This window comes from Malus domestica, chromosome 06 (assembly GCF_042453785.1).
Source record: "Malus domestica chromosome 06, GDT2T_hap1".
Classification (NCBI taxonomy): Eukaryota; Viridiplantae; Streptophyta; class Magnoliopsida; order Rosales; family Rosaceae; genus Malus; species Malus domestica.
Window position 1 is genome coordinate 28,214,104 of NC_091666.1, and position 20,204 is coordinate 28,234,307.

Below are 20,204 nucleotides of genomic sequence, written 5' to 3' on the forward strand. Positions count from 1 at the left end.
GTAAAGCCTATAACAATTTATTGAAAAAAATGAAAGTATTCAACAAGTCTATTACAATATCTTGAAAAAATAAAATGCAAAGTAAAAGTTATCTATTTTTTGTATAGGCGGGTCTAGGCGGGCGCCTTAGTAGGTCTAGGCGTCATTTATTAATTTTCAAATTCCTAGGCATTAATCGGGGCGGTGGCCAACCGCCGGGCGCTGTTGGGATTTTTAGAGCAGTGGTTAACATGTTGACCCAAAACCTGTTATTTCTTTGTCGTTCAATGTCTGATTAACGGGTCGTGAAAAAAAAATTGTCTGGTATTTGTGTAGAGTTCAATCTACTATACCCAAAACATTCCGTTCTTTCGACGTGTGTACTTTCATTTAACAACAATTTTGTGGTACTTGTCAACTGCCACCTACAAAGAATTGAAACTTTTGGTTATCCTTAACACTGACAAAAATCCATGACAATTGGTGGAAGAATTAGATCGAATGAGTTCGAAATTTTCAATCATAGATTTTTGTTCTTGCACCAAATTCTTTAATTCTGTGTTCTTGCAAAAAAGACTCGAGAAGTAGTTTTCGGACTTTTGAAGTTTGGCCCTTTGTTAAACTGAATGAAAGTTAAGAACAGAAATTTAAATTTCTTAAGTACCTTATTTAGATCTTGGTTTCGTTTTGAAAACTAAGCACATAGTTTGTTAAATACAAAAATTTATCCACTACATTCTTTTTTTCTTTTTCTGTTGTTTTGAAACTTGTCTTTTCTGCAGACAGATTGCATACCAAGTATCGAAAGCCAAAATGGAGTCAGCTGCATCACTATTGATTGGGAAAATTGCGTTCATTCTTGAGAACGAAGCATCTTCCATAGCGGCAGTCCGTGATGAAGTTGATGAGCTTAAGCTGGAGCTCATAAGCATGAAATCTTTCTTAATAGATGCTGAAGGCAAGGAACCACAAACAGAAGGAGAGAAAACGTGGGTTACAAGCGTCAGAGATTTGACCTGCGATGCTGAAAATGTCATTGATGAGTTCATGTATCACATATATGACAAGAAGAGTGCGACTCCATTTGCAAAATTGCTCCACAGAACCATTTACTTTCCAAAGAATCTTTGGCATCAGCATCGAATAGCCAAAAAATTACAGAAAATCACAAAAAAGATCAAAGCCATTCCAGAGAGGAATGAGAGATATGGTGTCTCTACAATAGAAGGAACAACTTCGGATAGTGTTCCCAGATGGGTGAAGAACAAAGCCGAGTCTTCTCTTTATATTATGGAAGACGAACTAATCGGGATTGAAGACAAGAAGCAAAGGTTAATGGGGTTATTGATGAATGGAGAGGAAAATGAAATGGTTGTGTCTATAGTCGGGATGGGAGGATCAGGCAAGACAACTCTTGTTGCCAATACCTTCAACAACGAAAATGTAAAGCGGCATTTTGACTGTTATGCATGGATCACTGTTTCTCAAACTTTTGTGATCGAAGACTTATTAAAAAATCTGATCAAGCAATTCCACCAAGGAAGAAAGGAAGAGATGACTGCACAATTGGATTCCATGAGTTACAAAGAATTGTTAGAGATGTTGTCGACATACTTGAAGTCTAAAAGGTACCTAGTTGTATTGGATGATGTGTGGGACATTAAACTTTGGCAAGAAATAAGGATACCACTTCTTAATAGACATCATGGAAGTCGAATCATGCTTACAACTAGAAAGAAAGACATAGCATTCTATTCTTTTGAAGTTGAAAGTCGTCCTATTGAAATTGAACCCTTGGGAAACAATGAAGCTTGGGAGCTCTTTAGCAAGAAAGCATTCTCAACTTACGATAATAAATCTTGTCCACCAGAGCTTGAATCCTTAGCATGGAAACTTGTGGATAAGTGTGAAGGCCTACCTCTGGCAGTGGTAACTTTAGGTGGTCTAATGTCTTCCAAGAGGTCATCATCGGAATGGAGAAGCGTATATAACAGCTTAAATTGGCACTTGACTAACCATCCTATGCTGGAACCAATGAGCAGCATCTTGTTGCTTAGTTTCAACAATTTGCCCAACCGGTTGAAGCCATGTTTCTTATATTGTGCCCTTTTCCCAGAAGATTATCTCATCAAAAGAAAAAGGTTGATCAGGTTGTGGATAGCTGAAGGGTTTGTTGAACCAATTGATGGGGTCACACCAGAAGAAGTTGCAGAGGGTTATCTTGTGGAACTGATTGTTCGTAGCATTCTACAAGTTGAAAAGCATGAAACTGTAGGACTAAGAGCATGTAAGATGCATGATCTTGTGCGTGAGCTTGCTTTGTCGATATCAAAGAAGGAAAATTTCGGTGCTACGTGTGTTGGCAGAGAAATAATAGATAAAGCTGAAATCCGCCGATTGTCAATTCAAACAACTGAAAGAGAAATTAATTCTTGCACAGGTATGTCAGAGCTTCGCTCATTTCTTGTCTTTGGCGTGTTAGAGAAATTGCCTTCTGGATTCAAGTTGTTGAGAGTTCTAGATGTGCAGGATGCTCCAATTGATAGATTTCCAGATGAACTAGTGTACTTGTTCAACTTAAGATATTTAAATTTGAAGAAAACTTTGATTGAGGAGCTTCCAGAATCCATCGGACGGCTTCACAATCTTCAAACGTTGAACATTTGTGACAGTAAGATAAAGGCACTTCCAAAAGCAATCTCCAAGTTAGTAAACCTACGCCATCTAATCATGTATTGTTACATTGGTGATTTGGCAGTCTTTAGACATGTCAGTGGGACTAAAACAGCATCGGATCTAAGTAAATTACAGAAACTGCAAGTTTTGGATTCTGTTGAATCAGAAGGAAAGATTATTAAAGGCATCAGGAATATGACCCAACTTACAAGCCTCGGTATTACAAATGTGAAAGCAAGTGACGAGATGGACCTCTGTGACTCCCTTCAAAAGTTAGAGCTCCTTCACACTTTGCTTTTAGTGGCAAGTGATGAAGATGAGCTTCTTCGAGTTAATGCATTACGTTCGCCTCCTCTAGACCTTCAAAACATTTTATTGGCCGGAAAACTAGAAAGGTTACCTCTTTGGTTAGGTTCACTCAATAACCTGACACGTATGTATCTACGTTGGTCTAGACTGGAAGAAGATGTGCTACCTCACATTCAAGCATTGCCGAATCTTGAAACGCTTGGGCTATTTAATGCATATGTTGGCAAAAAATTGTGTTTCTCCAGAGGCTTCATAAAGCTTAAGGATTTGGTGTTGAGCAGCTTCCCGGTATTGAATAGTATAGCTATAGAGAAAGGGGCGATGCCAAATCTCCAGCTCTTATCCATTGCGTACTGCCTAGAGTTAAAGGCATTGCCGCAGGGCATTGAGTTCCTTGCTAACGTAGAACGCTTGACGCTGTCTTCTGTTCCAATGCAACTTATAGAGTCAGTAAGAGGAGGCATGGATCATCCAAAGGTGCAACATATTCCTGAAATCCACCTGCATTATGAGAGAGAAAATATATGGTACCATAAAAGCTTTTCTGGTATTCACTCTGGCAAAAGGTATGCACACTTTTATCCTTGCATAAAAAATTTGTTACTGGTAGACTTACCACATTTTTTGTATCACATTTGTACCACATTTTTTTATAGAGGTAGAGCTCATCGACACATGTGGATCTCATTTCTATTAGAGAGGTGGTACAAATGTGGTAAAAGTAATATTTTTGTAAAAAAATATTCCACAACTTAATTATTTGAACTATTACGTTAGAAAGTTAAAAGGTTGGTGATTTTTATACTCCTATTTTTTTTTTCCTTATGCGCTCCTCTTGTTTTGATTCGTTAGTGTTTTGATTTATTAGGCTATGAAAAAGAGGAAGTAGTGCATCGGAGTGTAAAAATCATTTTCCCTCACAGTTTGCCTGTCCAATCTTATATAGAAGTCCGGCAAAGACAAAATATGCATGCATTGAGATTTTATTTAGTAACTGTGTTTCTTTTGTCTTTTAATGTCCTTTTTGTAGAATCAAGCCTCATAAGCACTTGTGAGACTGCAGTGAGTTCTCCTTTGTGCCAGTTGATTTTACGGTGAATCTCGACTTTCGTTATAGTAACAGAGCTGACTATATACGTGTTGAGTGATTCGCCAAGGAAGAATTCGTCTATTGTTTGTGTGTTGTGTGAAGTTGCAAACATTGATCGATCTTGGTTTCTTATTTGCCCTTTGTGAAATTGAATAATGCCCAAGATTCTATTTATGTAACTGAAACTTATATTATTAATTGCTTGCGTGTGTTTTGATGTAATAATATTGGTTTGGAACTGAATCTGTCATTGATGAGAATAATACCCAAGATTCTGTTTGTGTAACAGGAACTTATATTATTGTTTGCTTGCATGTATTTTGATATAATAATATTGGTTTGGAACTGAATATGTCAGTGATGAGACCAATTCTAACTAAATCCATGATTATGACCTATTTTTCATTTTCAATATTTTTTATTTTTTATCAAGTTTTCAAATATATATTGTTTTAGAGAGGTAAATTTTATGGTGGATGTTTTAGCTCACTATGACTCACTTGAAAAATTATTAGACGGTACGGTATTACTATTTAGGTCGGTGATACTTCTATTCAAATTTTAACATGTGTGCAGTTTCTTACGGCAGCTTTTTAATTTACAATTAATTTTTATTTTTTAGTTTAAACAAAATGAAAAGAACTAAAAATAAAAAGCGTTTTGACGTAGATGCCTAACTTTTAAAATTAGAAAAATTAACGAAAATAATTTGAAAAATCTAAGTTTTAAAGATAAGAACAAAATAAATAGTACCAGATTGATTTTTTAGTATAAAAATATAATTTTCTTTAAAATGAATACTACGGTGCTGCCAGTATCCGAGCCCGCCAGAAAGCAACCCCGACCTGGTCGGGGCGGATTCGAGGCCCATGGACTATCCGAAGAAGAGGCCCGGGTCAGGGCTATCGCCGAAATCGTCAGCTCCATGGTCAACCTCTCCCGGAAGGACCAAAACGTCGACCTAAACGCCCTCTAGACCACCGCGTACCGCAAGTACGGCCTCTCACGTGCGACGAAGCTGCTCAAATGATTGCAGCTCTGCCGGAGTCGGACCGTAAGGCTCTTCTCCCCAAGCTCCGGGTCAAGCCGGTCCCAACCGCTTCGGACATCGCCGTCGTGGCCGGAATGTCGAAGCCTCATCGGTGGCCCCACATCGCCACTACCGGAAATATTTGCGTGTACTGCCCCGACGGTCCCGATTCGGACTTCGAGCACAGCACTCAGTCTTACACTGGATACGAGCCTACTAGCAATTCGGGCAAGGTATGGCTTTCTCTAGTTCATTGACGCATTTTATCGAACACTTGATAGGGAATTGAAGTTTTATGTTATTCATGATTCGTTTCGAAGTTTAAAGTTTTCGGCTTGATTGATTTTTCACCATGAAATTGAGAGCTTTGTAATGAAGAGATTATTTGAAGGAATTGATGTTTAAAACTGGATTGGTGAAGTTAATTTGGTAGTTAATCTTTTGGTTTTGTGTGTTTAGATACAACCCATATGTTTAGAGCTTAAAGAATTTATTTTCGGGTTTGCAGATTTCCATGATAGAGTAATATGCATAGTTGTCGCCTTGTAACTGGTACTGAATTTGTGTTTTCAGGTCGAGTTCATCTTAATGGGCGGTACTTTCATGTCGTTGCCCGTGGATTACCGTGATTACTTTATTAGAAATCTGCACGATGCATTATCGGGACACACTTCTGCCAATGCTGAAGAGGCTTTTGCCTACTCTGAGCATGGTGCTACTAAATGTATTGGAATGACCATTGAAACATGAATTTTTAGTTTGTTTTTGAAGCCGTTAATTTCTCATTCTTGTGTTTAATTTGGTTGACAGTAATTTTTAGCTTACCATCTAGTTCCCAGTTCATCTGGTCGGTCTAGAAGGTTAACGAAGGTAGTTGTAACTTTTTATTCTGCTGGAGGCCAGATTATTGCCTTGGACCTCACTTGAGACAAATGCTTTCTTATGGTTGTGCTAGACTAGAAATTGGAGTTCAGAGTACATACGAGGATGTGGCTCGGGACAACAATAGAGGTCATACCATAGCTGCAGTGGCTGATTGTTTTTGCTTGGCAAAGGATGCTATTTATAAGATCAGCCTAGTACCTTATCATAAAACTCACTTACCTTCACCGTGGGAAAAGAACGGATTTTGGACCTTTTATATCTACAGTGACAGGAGATCAATCTTTCATCAAAACAATTTGTGAGCCTGGATATATTTTTCAAATTATTGTGCTCTCCCATAGTTCAGGGGAGAATATTTTATCATAATCTAGTTGGTTTTGGTGTTACCATTCACTTTGTCTAAGTTCAAGAAGAAGCATGTGTTTGTAATTGTATGACCGTAATCTTTATGAACTGCAATATTAAAAGCCTTGAGGACTGTTTACAATATGCATATTTGCTGTGTATTCTTGTCGTTCATGTTGATTTACTTTTGTTTCACACTAATAATTTTATGCATTTGCTCTAGGTGGTTGCACACATGATGCCTGATCTTCCAAATGTAGGGGTGGAGAGAGACATGGAGAGTTTTCGGGAGTTCTTTGAGAGCCCCTTGTTCAGAGCAGATGGGCTTAAAATTTATCCAACACTCGTGATCCGTGGAACTGGACTCTATGAGCTTTGGAAAACGGGCAGGTATAGAAATTACCCACCTGAGCAACTTGTGGACATTGTAGCTCGGATCCTAGCCATGGTCCCCCCTTGGACGCGTGTTTATAGAGTTAAGCAAGACATTCCAATGCCTTTAGTTACTTCTGGGGTTGAGAAAGGAAATCTTCGGGAGTTAGCTTTTGCTTGGATGGAAGACTTGGGCTTGAAGTGCCGTGAGAGGCTGGAATTCAGGTATGTGGGTAGTCATTCTTGTTTGAACGGGGTTTTATGCAACTGAGGCTACAAACATGATCCCTCAAATCCCTTGAAAAAATCTTTACTGAACATTCTTGCTGGTTCTAGGACATACATCACAAAATTAGGCCATACCTAGTGGAGCTTGTTCGTCGTGATTATATGGCATATGAAGGATGGGAAACATTTCTTTGATACGAAGATACTCGCCAGGTATTCGTTCTTTATATGTGAGAGAGTGCTTCGTCACACGAAATGATCATTCTATTCTTGTCATGTGCAGAAGTGTTGAGCTGATAGAAGATAAACACTTAAAAAGATTATGATTGTAATATTGAGTAGAATATCTAATTTAATTTCGCTTCAGCATATATAGATGAACTGAGGATCTCACTTTTCCAGAACTTCTTGTTTCTCTGATTTGTGTAGTAATTTGTGCACAGAATCTTAAGGCTTGGGTTTTACTGATCAAATTGTTATAAAAAAATCATAAAACTACATCACAATAATCATATGAATATTTTCATCTAATACACATTTGGTGCCATGGCAAGTGCCTTCGCCCATGAGCGGTAGGTCTCGGGTTCGAGACTTGGGAGCAGCCTCTCCATAAATGGGGGTAAGGCTAGCCGACATTCACCTCTCCCAGACCCTGCGTAAAGCGGGAGCCTTGTGCACTGGGTACGACCTTTTTTTTTTACACATAAGACAAAAATCATAAAATTTATTTGAAATTCAATATTGTAATGAGGTGATGATGGAAAGATAGAGGTGGAATAATTGTGGTGGGGTTCCGGGGTAAGGTTTGTATTGGATGGGTGGATTTGGGGCTTTGTGCTAATTAAAAGAGGGAATTGCATGAGAAGTAGTTGGGCCTCGGGTTTGTAGACGAAAAAGAGTTTTAATTTTTTGAATGACCTGGCTCAAAACGGCACCGTCTAGGCCAGGACATTAAAAACAATATTAAAAGAGGGAATTGCATGAGAAGTAGCTGGGTGCTGCGTTGCAAATTCCAAAACCAGTACGGGACCAGGCAGTCTGGTGGTCCTCAATGATCTTCACAGATGCTTCTCCGATCTTCCGGAGGGTCCAGGGACCACCCAGGTCCTGTAATGGATCCTCCCCTGCCCCCACACACTACCTTTCACCTGATTCCCACACGGAGGCAGATTCCCTGCCCTCCCACTTTCCGTACTCTCCCGTGCCCTTCTGTTTGTATGGTCACGGTTAAGTCACGTCAACATTTTATATTACTATTCTTTTTTGTCTTATTATCTCTATAAAAAAATAATATAAAATGTTGACGTGGCTTAACCGTGACCACATAAAACGGGAGGGCACGGGAAGTGGGAGGGAGAGAATCTGCCTCCTTTCCACACACCGCGCCAACTGTTCGACAATATGCCTCAACCAAACCCCCCGCCATTATTCTCCCGCCTCCCACTTCCGCCTACATTCACCTCCCTTTCTGCCGGAAGCGCTGTCACTACTGCGACTTCACAATCGTCGCCCTCGGCGCTGCTTCCGCCCAAACTGAAGACGACCCGCGAATGACAAACTACGTCCAGTTACTTTGCCGGGAAATCAACTCCACGAAAGACGAAAACAAGACCGACCAGCCTCTGGAGAAGGTGTTTTTTTGCAGCGGCACGCCATCTCTTGTGCCGCCAAAGCTCGTGAATTCCGTTTTGGAGACGTTGAGGTTGAAATTCGGGTTGAGTTCCCTCCAAGTCGAACAAGGCACGAAATCTACGGTTTTAGTTTTGGAATGAATTTGGTCCTGAAGTTGGAGTTTTTTGTTTGCAGGTATACACCAGGGGAGTTCCCGTTGCCTTCAGAAACGCGGTCTGCTGAGTTCTATAAGATGGCGTCTAGGACGCTTTCGGATATCACTGCAAACACAATCTAACTTATTGGAAGAACAAGCCTTTCTATGCTCTCGGCCTTGGCTCCGCTAGCTATGTCGATGGCGTGAGGTTTTCGAGACCAAAGAGGATGAAAGAGTACACAGGTTATGTGGAGAATACGGAGAATGATTTGGTGGAGTGCGGTGAGAGTCCCCGTACGCTGCAGGACATGGCCACGGACGTTGTTATGATCTCTCTTTGCATGAAGAGAAAACATTACATTTATGTACAATTACTGCTTCGCTGAATTAATATTTAATAAATTCGTCTTTGGCTCTTTTCATCGACTTTCATCCCTTGCTTTCACATTCTTTTATTTTATCTTTTTTTTGCTATAAAAAGTTAATATAAGATGTTGACGTGACTTAACCGTGACCGTTTAAATAGGAGGGGAGGGAAGGGGGGGAAGGGGAGGGGAAAAAAAGGGAAGAGAATCCTACTCTCTCACAATGAGCTACCAATAATATGGTTCAAATTCGTCTTTGACCAGAATAGAATTTAAGACATCTCACTTATAAATGAAGAAAAATACCACTAGGCTGTATTAACAAGTATTTATTATAATTAGTATTATAAATAATAAATAAAACAAAAAATAATAAAAACTGAAACAAAAAAAAGAAGAAAAAACCGTACCGTTCAAACTTCAAAGTCAGGGGGAGGGTAAGAGGGAGACCTCCCTTTCTCTGCCGCATATCTCCTGGTTTTATTTTTATTTTTTTTTGGTAAAAAAACCTTCCTGATCTTTTTCCTCTCTAGAAACTCATGTGTTATTACCATTTATTGGATGATATGCCGCTTGTTCAGATTGTTCTCATGCTTGACCAATGAGGGAAAAAATCGTTTTCCACAATCTAATTTAGCACTCAAAATACCAAGAATGAAGAATTAGGGTTTTGGGTTTAGTTTTGTTTACCGAACAAAATAATTCAAAAGATCGAGCGATTGCTCGATACGCTTTGTGTGCTTCTTAATTTTGTATAAATCGAATCAAATCAACATGCAGTAAAGACGGATTTTCTCTCCTCCTCCTTACGTTCGTGACCAGTTGATTTTTTTTCCTTTTGATTTCTATTGGATTAATTGATTCTTATTCATTTAATATAATTTTTTATTTATTACTTATAATTCACATCATCATCCATGTCACTTAAGGTTTAAACTTTTCAACAATAGTCTTAATCAAGACCATTGAATGTTATAAAGTCTAATGGCTAAAAAAGAGTGTAACAATATTTGTCTCTTGATCATATTATATATGTACTTTTAGATATGAATATAAATTATTCTCTACTAATTTTTCAATACGGTATGATAATATCGTCAGTAATATTATCGAATACCAACATATACCTAAAATTTCAGTTTGCTACAATACCGTGTCATTATCGATCGGCATAAAATCGATATGGTACGGTTGTCAATCGGTGGCACGATAAGTGTTGAATCAGAAACTAAAAAAGTAATTGAATTTTACTGGAAGTGTATATAAACTTTTGTAATGTGAATTAAAATTACAGTGTGCTTGAGTGATTTTTCAAAACCTTGTGTTTGTTATTTGAAATAAGAGTTTTCTATTATATTTTTAATTGAGTAAACTGTCGGTTTACCCCCTGAACTTTCACCTCACTTTCGATTTCCCCCCTGAACTTTTCCATTGGAAAATTAAGGACTCAAACTAATTTTTTTAGCCAATTTGCCCCCTACCGTTAGTTTTTCATATATTCCATCCATATTTCCGTTAAGTGAGACCATGTGCACAACATGTGAGGGTAGTTAAGTTATTTCACTCTTAAAAATGATTAAAAAACTAAAAATAATAAAAAAAGCAAAACTTTCCCTCTATTTTTTCCCGCTAATTCCTATCCTCGATTTTATTTTTCCCTCTCATTCCTATGCATGAGAAATGACATATGGTGTTATTGTCTACCATTTTTATTTTCTCTAACAAATTAATAATTTGACAAATGCTAATGGTGCTATTGTCTCCAAAGCAGTGCATTAATATAAGAAACCCTAGTCTTTTTTATGGACATGTTTCTTATATTAATGCACTGCTTTGGAGACAATAACACCATAAGCATTTGTCAAATTATTAATTTGTTAGAGAAAATAAAAATGGTAGTACATGCTTCAAAAAAAAGATTAACTTAGCTACTTATGAAGACAATAACACCATATGTTATTTCTCATGCATAGGAATGAGAGGGAAAATTAAAATTGAGGATAGGAATTAGCGGGAAAAAATAGAGGGAAAATTATTATTATTATTTATTTTCAGTTTTTAATCATTTTTAAATTGAAATGACTTAACTATCCTCACATGTTATGCACATGGTCTCACTTAACGGAAATATGGATGGAATATATGAAAAACTAACGGTAAGGGGCAAATTGGCTAAAAAAATTAGTTTGAGTCCTTAATTTTCCAATAGAAAAGTTCAGGGGGGAAATCGAAAGTGAGGTGAAAGTTCAGGGGGTAAACCGACAGTTTACCCATTTTTAATTTTATTCGTGCACCAATTATTTTTCTACCGAACCCAAATTCGAAGCGCAACTTTAATTGACCTCACCACGCAATTATTGTCGGCGAGCAAAATACATCCTACGGTTTCAGTTCCACGGTTTACAAATTGCCACGTACATCACATTATCATCTTTGTCCAAAGGTTTTTGTCTTCGGCTGAAATTATTGGTCTTTGTCAGAAAGTATTCGTAAGAACCAAAAAGTACTGGTCTTTGTTTCATGACTTCCATCGTAACTTCCAATTGTTTCTAATTCTAAAGTGAATTTCTCTAATTTTACTTTTCTCCGTCATATCGAATAAGAATAGATAAGAGGCTCGTGGAATTGACGTGAGGGGTTAAGAATGGCTACATTCATGAGCAAGCTCCAATCCCTTCGTCGAATAGATAAGAGGTTCGTGGAAGTGACGTGAGGGGTTAGGAATGGCTATATTCCATGAGTGAGCTCCAATACCTTCGTCGAATAGATAAGAGGCTCCTGGAAGTGACGTGAGGGATTAGGAATGGCTATATTCTATGAGTGAGCTCCAATACCTTCGTCGAATAGATAAGAGGCTCGTGGAAGTGACATGAGGGGTTAGGAATGGCTATATTCTATGAGTGAGCTCCAATCCCTTCATCTCATATTTGATATTTTTATTTTCATTGACAAAGGAGCCCAACAATAATGACGTCAGAGCAACTGAAGCATATCATTGCAACTCTTTTGTGAGCTTCCGTAGGCCCCAAGGTACGTTATTCTGCATTCTTACTACCATATCTAATATCATTCGAGAAATTTTCTTGAAGAAAGTATAAGGGCTTATGAGCTACTCTGACTTTTGTTTCACTTTTTTTTCTTATTATATATGTAATTCATATTCTGAGCATTCATCATTAAACACAAGACTTCAAATTCGATTTCTTCCTCAACAATTACATATATTGAAAAAATAAAATACAAAATGAAGGTTTTTTATTTTTTGTAAAGCCTATAACAATTTATTGAAAAAAAATAAAAGTATTCAACAAGTTTATTACAATATCTTTAAAAAATAAAATGCAAAGTGACAATTATCTATTTTCTGTGTAGACGGGTCTAGGCGGGAGCTTAAATAGGTCTAGGTATCATTTCTTAATTTTCAAATTCCTAGGTATTAATTGGGACGGTGGCCAACTGCTTAGCGCCGCTGGGATTTTTAGAACAATGGTTAATGTGTTGACCCAAGACCTGTTATTTTCTTGTCGTTCAGTGTCTGATTAACGGGTCGTGCAAAAAATTGTGTGGTATTTCTGTAGAGTCCAATCTACTATACCCAAAACATTCCGTTCTTTTCGACGTGTGTACTTTCATTTAACAACAATTTTGTGGTACTTGCCAACTGCCACCTACAAAGAATTGAAACTTTTGGTTATCCTTTAACACTGACTAAAATCCATGACATTTGGTGGAAGAATTAGATTGAATGAGTTCGAAATTTTCAATCATAGATTTTTGTTCTGGAACCAAATTCTTTAATTCTGTGTTCTTGCAAAAAAGACTCGAGAAGTAGTTTTCGGACTTTTGAAGTTTGGCCCTTTGTTAAACTGAATGAAAGTTAAGAAGAGAAATTTAAATTTCTTTCGTAACTTATTTAGATCTTGATTTCTTTTGGTTTGTGGTTTCGATTTGAAAACTAAGCACTTTGTTAAATACAAAAATTTATCCACTGCATTCTTTTTTTCTTTTTCTGTTGTTTTGAAACTTGTCTTTTCTGCTAACAGATTGCATACCAAGTATCGAAAGCCAAAATGGAGTCAGCTGCATCACTATTGATTGGGAAAATTGCGGCCATTCTTGAGAACGAAACATCTTCCATAGCGGCAGTCCGTGATGAAGTTGATGAGCTTAAGCTGGAGCTCATAAGCATGAAATCTTTCTTAACAGATGCTGAAGGCAAGGAACCACAAACAGAAGGAGAGAAAACGTGGGTTACAAACGTCAGAGATTTGACCTGCGATGCGGAAAATGTCATTGATGAGTTCCTGTATCACATATATGACAAGCAAAGTGCGACTCCATTTGCAAAATTGCTCCACAGAACCATTTACTTTCCAAAGAATCTTTTGCATCGGCATCGAATAGCCAAAAAATTACAGAAAATCACAAAAAAGATCAAAGCCATTCCAGAGAGGAATGAGAGATATGGTGTCTCTACAATAGAAGGACCAAGTTCGGATAGTGTTCCCAGATGGGTGAAGAACAAAGCCGAGTCTTCTCTTTATATTATGGAAGACGAACTAATCGGGATTGAAGACAAGAAGAAAACGTTAATGGGATTGTTGATGAATGGAGAGGAAAATAAAATGGTTGTGTCTGTGGTCGGGATGGGAGGATCAGGCAAGGCAACTCTTGTTGCCAATACCTTCAACAACGAAAACGTAAAGCGACATTTTGATTGTTATGCATGGATCACTGTTTCTCAAACTTATGTGATTGAAGACTTATTCAAACAAAGGATCAAGAAGTTCCACGAAGGAAGAAAGGAAGCGGTGCCTGAACATTTGAATTCCATGAGTTATGAAGAATTGTTAGAGATGTTGTCGACATACTTGGAAGTCTAAAAGGTACCTCGTTGTATTGGATGATGTGTGGGATATTAAACTTTGGCAAGAAATAAGGATACCACTTCTTAATAGACATCATGGAAGTCGAATCATGCTTACAACACGAAAGAAAGACATAGCATTCTATTCTTTTGATGTTGAAAGTCGTCCTTTTGAAATTGAACCTTTGGAAAACAATGAAGCTTGGGAGCTCTTTAGCAAGAAAGCATTCTCAAGTTATGATAACAAATCTTGTCCACCAGAGCTTGAATCATTAGCATGGAAACTTGTGGAAAAGTGTGAAGGCCTACCTCTGGCAGTGGTAACTTTAGGTGGTCTAATGTCTTCCAAGAGGTCATCATCGGAATGGAGAAGCGTATATAACAGCTTAAATTGGCACTTGACTAACAATCCTATGTTAGAACCAATGAGCAGCATCTTGTTGCTTAGTTTCAACAATTTGCCCAACCGGTTGAAGCCCTGTTTCCTATATTGTGCCTTTTTCCCAGAAGATTATCTCATCAAAAGAAAAAGGCTGATCAGGTTGTGGATAGCTGAAGGGTTTGTTGAACCAATTGATGGGGTCACACCAGAAGAAGTTGCAGAGGGCTATCTTTTGGAACTTATTGTTCGTAGCATGCTACAAGTTGAAAAGAAAGATGCTGGACGACTAATAGCATGTAAGATGCATGATCTTGTGCGTGAGCTTGCTTTGTCGACATCAAAAAAGGAAAAGTTTGGTGCTACGTATGTTGGCAGAGAAATAGTAGATAAAGCTGAAATCCGCGATTGTCAATTCAAACAACTGAAAGAGAAATAAATTCTTGCACAGGTATGTCAGAGCTTAGCTCCTTTCTTGTCTTTGGCGCGTTAAAGAAATTGCCTTCTGGATTCAAGTTGTTGAGAGTTCTAGATGTGCAGGATGCTCCAATTGATAGATTTCCAGATGAACTAGTGTACTTGTCCAACTTAAGATATTTAAATTTGAAGAGAACTTTAATTGACGAGCTTCCAGAATCCATCGGACGGCTTCGCAACCTTCAAACCTTGAACATCTGTCACAGTAAGATAAAGGCACTTCCAAAAGCGATCTCCAAGTTAGTAAACCTACGCCATCTAATCATGTATTGTTACACTGGTGATTGGGCGGCCTTTAGATCTCTCAATGGGACAAAAACAGCATCTGATCTAAGTAAATTACAGAAACTGCAAGTTTTGTCAGCAGTTGAATCAGAAGGAAAGATTATTAAAGGCATCAGGAATATGACCCAACTTACAAGCCTCGGTATTACAAATGTGAAAGCAAGTGACGAGATGGACCTCTGTGACTCCCTTCAAAAGTTAGAGCTCCTTCACGATTTGTCTTTAATGGCAAGTGATGAAGAGGAGTTTCTTTGAGTTAATGCACTACGTTCGCCTCCTCCAGACCTTCAAAAGGTTATTTTGGCCGGAAAACTAGAAAAGGTACCTCTTTGGTTAGGTTCACTCCATAACCTGACATGTATGTATCTAATGTGGTCTAGACTTGAAGAAGATGTGCTACCTCACATTCAAGCATTGCCGAATCTTGAAATGCTTTCTCTAATTAATGCATATGTTGGCGAAAAATTGTGTTTCTCCAGAGGCTTCATAAAGCTTAAGCATTTGCTGTTGTGCAGCTTCCCGGTATTGAATAGTATAGCAATAGAGAAAGGGGCGATGCCAAATCTCCAGCTCTTACGCATTGGGAACTGCCTGGAGTTAAAGGCATTGCCGCAGGGCATTGAGTTCCTTGCTAACGTAGAACGCTTGATTCTGTATTATGTTCCAATGCAACTTATAGAGTCCGTAAGATGAGGCATGGATCGTCCAAAGGTACAACATATTCCTGAAATCCACCTGTATTATGGGAGAGAAAATATGAAGTGTCATAAAAGTTTTTCCGGTATTCACTCTTGTAGAAGGTACGCACACTTTTATCCTTACATAAAAATTTGATTAATGCTAGACTTACCACATTTTTTGTATCACATTTGTACCACCTTTTTTTATAGAGGTAGAGCCCATTGACATATGTGGGTCTTATTTTTATTAGAGATGTGGTATAAATGTGCTATGAAAATATGGTAAAAGTAACATTTTTGTAAAAAAAAAAATTCCACAACGTAATCATTTGAACTATTACGTTAGAAAGTTAAAAGGTTGGTGATTTTCACAGTCCTATTTTTTTTTTCTTATACGCTCCTCTTGTTTTTGTTCGTTAGTGTTTTGATTTATTCAATTGTTAGGCTACGAAAAAGAGGAAATAGTGCATCGGAGTGTAAAAATCATTTTCCCTTACAATTTGCTTGTCCAATCTTATATAGAAGTCTGACAAAGACATAAAATATGCATGCATTGAGATTTTATTCAGTAACTGTGTTTCTTTTGTTTTGTAACATTAGAATCAAGCCTCAGAAGCACTTGTGAGACTGCATTGAGTTCTCCTTTGTCCCAGTTGATTTTACGGTGAATCTTGACTTTCGTTATAGTAACAGAGCTGACTATATACGTGTTGAGTCATTTATCATGCAAGGAAGAATCCGTCCATTGTGTGTTGTGTGAAGTTGCAAACATTGATCGATCTTGGTTTCTTATTTGCCCTTTGTGAAATGGAATAATGCCCAAGATTTTATTTGTGTAACTGAAACTTATATTATTGATTGCTTGCGTGTGTTTTGATGTAATACTATTGGTTTGGAACTGAATTTGTCACTGATGAGAATAATGCTTAAGATTCAGTTTGTGTAACAAGAACTTATATTATTGTTTGATTGCGTGTCTTTTGATGTAATAATATTGGTTTGGAACTGAATCTGTCACTGATGAGACCAATTCTAACTAAACCAATGATTATGACCCATTTTTCATTTTCAATATTTATTGCTTTTTATCAAGTTTTCAAATATATATTGTTTTAGGTAGGCAAATTTTGTGGCGGATCTTTTAGCTTACTATGGTTTTACCTGAGAAATTATTAAATGGTACGATATTACCACGTCGGCCGGTAATACTTTTATTCAAATTTTAACATGTGTGCAGTTTTTTACATGCTTATAGCTGGATTAAAAAGCTTTTTTAATTTAAAACTATTTTTTTTTTCAGTTTAAACAAAATTAAAAGAACTAAAAATAGGAGGCGTTTTGACATAGATGCCTAGGGTTTAGCTTTTAAATTTTTGAGATAAGGCATTCTCCAATCAAAGGGTTCATAGGGCCGAAAATAGCCCGAAAACCGCCTTCAACTGAGGACTAGGTCAAAGGGCTCATGGGCCCCACTGAACAAAAAAGGGCCAAAAGGCCAACTGATTGGCTCAACCCAGCTAGCCAACCCCAGGCCAGGCCAGAAATTTGAATACAACAGCTAGCTGACGTCAGTTAGCCGTTATATTTTTAAAAAATATTTAACTATAGGCCTAAAAAGGTGATTAGTTCAATGTTGGGCGTTGGGATGTTCATTTTATAAGCATGTTTGGTTGCTCAAATCTCTCCCACGGACGATGTGGGACAAATATAATGGATAGTTTTTAAATTTAAGTTGTTATAGTTTTTAAATTTAAATAATAAATTATATTTGATCATATGGTACTCGAATGGAGATGATTTTTTGTCACATGACCATGTTTAATCCTATGATCCTCTGACCCTCGGTTGAAGATGGTAAAAAATATAGTCCTGCACTATTCATTAAAGTATTAATTTCTTGGACGGCCAGACCTTCGATTTGAGCTGATGGAAGATAAACACTTAAAAAGATTATGATTGTAATATTGAGTAGAATATCTAATTTAATTTCGCTTCAGCATATATAGATGAATTGAGGATCTCACTTTTCCAGAACTTCTTGTTTCTCTGATTTGCGTAGTAATTTGTGCATGGGTTTTACCGATCGAGCAGGTTGTCTATACTGACACTTACCAAGATTTGTTTTTGTTCTTTTTGTAAACAGGATATTCTAGTTGGGTTACTGTGATTAAGAAAGTGTGGCCGGAACACTACTTTTCCCGAACTCATGGGAAAGTGTTCTATTGTTCGTGAACTCCATGTTTATGGGACTGCTGTTCCAGTTCATGGGTGGTGGTATCCACACTTCCCTTTTATCTTTTTCTCTCCTCTTAATTTCTGTTCATCAGTTCAAATGTATAGAAAAAGATTAAATAATAGAAATTAACAGGGAGTATAGGAGGTAAAAAAGAGTGTGTCAATTATTAAGAAAACTGTTTCATTGAAAAAATAATTAGAGTACATCATTGGTTTATATAGAGCTATACATATGCCAACTAAGTAGCTATACATTTGCCAACTAAGCACAACAATCCTACCTATCCTACAACTAATTACAATAGAAAAATCAAGATAAACTATCCTTAATATGCCCCCTCAAACTGAACGTAGGCAACCGAAGTGATAGTTTGTCTCGAAGAAGTAAAAACCGAGAAGTGGACAGAGATTTGGTACAAATATCCGCAATTTGGTCCTGTGAACACACAAACTGAACAATGACAGCATTGGAAAGAACCTTTTCCCGGATATAGTGATAGTCAATCTCTACATGTTTTGTCCGGGCATGAAATAAGGGATTCTTGGCCAAGGATATCGCCGAAATGTTATCACACCACAATGTAGGAGAACATGATAGAGAGACACCAACATCAACAAGTAACTTGCAAAGCCATGTAATTTCAGCAACGGTGTTTGCTAAGGAGCGATACTCTGCTTCAGTGGAGGAACGAGCCACGGTTGGCTGCTTTTTAGCACTCCAACTAATGAGAGAGTTGCCCAGAAAAATGCAATAGCCACCTGTAGATCTTCTATCCAGTGTACACCCTGCCCAATCTACATCAGAGAAGGCATTAACAGTGAGAGAACCTAAGGTTTTGGGAAACCAGAGACCAAGCTCAAGTGTGCCTTTCAAATAGCGCAATATGCGTTTGACTGCCTGGAAATGCGATTGTCTTGGTTGATGCATAAATTGACAAACCAAGTTAACAGCAAAAGAAAGATCAGGTCGGGACCAAGTAAGATATTGCAGGCCACCGACAATCGATCTGTATTCTTCTGGATTAGAGAGCAAAGGAGAATAGTGATCCAGCTTAGATGTACTACGATGTGTAGCACATGGTTTTGCACCGGCCATGTTGGTCTTGGTAAGTAGATCAAGAATATATTTAGTTTGGGAGATAAAGATTCCAGAGGAGGACCTGTGAACCTCAATGCCAAGAAAAACATGTAAGGGACCCAGATCCTTGACCGGAAAAAAAGCACTGAGTTGAGCTATTGTATCCTTGCAGACTTGGGAAAATGGACCGGTGACTAAAATGTCATCCACATAGACAAGGATAAACACCAGAGAAGGATCATTTTTGACAAAAAGTGAATGATCATTTTGTGAACCACAAAATCCCATAGATTGAAGAGCACCATGAAGTTTCTCATACCAAGCACGAGGAGCTTGCTTGAGGCCATAAAGACTCTTATGTAACTGGCAAACATGATTCGGTTTAGTAGGATCTTGAAAACCAGAGGGTTGCTGCATGAATACAGTTTCAGAGAGATTTCCATGCAGAAAAGCATTACTGACATCTAGCTGGTTTAAAAACCAGTCATACTGAGAAGCAAGAGTGAGAAGAAGCCGGATAGTAACCGGTTTAGCAACAGGACTGAAGGTTTCTGTGTAGTCCAAACCTTCCTATTGATGGAAACCTTTTGCAACCAACCGTGCTTTATAGCGGTCAATAGTGCCATCAGCTTTCCTTTTAATGCGAAAAACCCATTTACATCCAACAAGATTTTGAGATGGATGAAGAGGAACAAGAGACCAAGTATTGGTATTGACCAAAGCATTGAATTCCTCCTGCATGGCATGTCTCCAGTGAGAATGTTTTGAGGCTTGGAGATAAGTGGTGGGAAGAAAATCAGGAGATATGTGAGAAGGAAGAGGGTGTTTAGTGGCGGAATAAGCCTTAGGCTTAAAAATACCTGATTTGGATTGGGTTTGCATAGGGTGAGTGTTCGGAGGTGGTAATGGTTGTATAGGTGAAGAATGAGGAGAGATGGAAGTGGGAAAGGTGGGAGAGATGGGTGGGGAAGATGAGGAATTTTGATTATATGAAGAGGCAGCAGGGTGTATAGGTGGGGAAGAAGAAGGAGTTGGAGAGAGGTTGGTGAAGACAAGAATGGAAGGGATTGAAGATGGAGGGGTAAGAGGTGAGTTTATGACAGGTGAAACTGGAGAGACTTGATGAAAAGGAAAGGTCAATTCATCAAATATAACA

At 38.0% G+C, this 20,204-nt stretch overlaps 2 protein-coding genes, 1 long non-coding RNA gene and 1 pseudogene across 4 annotated transcripts; all 4 read left to right on the plus strand.

Moving 5' to 3' along the window:
- The first annotated feature begins 765 nt into the window (after positions 1–765).
- On the plus strand, positions 766–4,019 carry LOC114825486 (disease resistance protein RPM1-like). The gene is made up of 2 exons (XM_070823275.1): positions 766–3,530; positions 3,995–4,019. Exons 1-2 carry the CDS (start codon positions 793–795, stop codon positions 4,017–4,019), a joined length of 2,763 nt encoding a protein of 920 aa, XP_070679376.1. The 5' UTR covers positions 766–792.
- An 854-nt stretch (positions 4,020–4,873) lies between these two features.
- LOC114825379 (elongator complex protein 3-like) lies at positions 4,874–7,318 on the plus strand. The gene is made up of 3 exons (XM_070823696.1): positions 4,874–5,317; positions 6,538–6,911; positions 7,023–7,318. The coding sequence occupies exons 1-3, from the start codon at positions 5,081–5,083 to the stop codon at positions 7,051–7,053; spliced, it is 642 nt and encodes a 213-aa protein (XP_070679797.1). The 5' UTR covers positions 4,874–5,080; the 3' UTR covers positions 7,054–7,318.
- A 1,063-nt stretch (positions 7,319–8,381) lies between these two features.
- Positions 8,382–9,108, plus strand: LOC139197094 (uncharacterized). The gene is made up of 2 exons (XR_011582134.1): positions 8,382–8,628; positions 8,721–9,108. It is a non-coding gene; the product is annotated as an uncharacterized lncRNA (long non-coding RNA).
- A 2,460-nt stretch (positions 9,109–11,568) lies between these two features.
- On the plus strand, positions 11,569–16,704 carry LOC139197086 (disease resistance protein RPM1-like; annotated as a pseudogene). The gene is made up of 2 exons (XR_011582126.1): positions 11,569–12,077; positions 13,091–16,704. The product of XR_011582126.1 is annotated as a disease resistance protein RPM1-like (transcript).
- Positions 16,705–20,204: the final 3,500 nt, after the last annotated feature.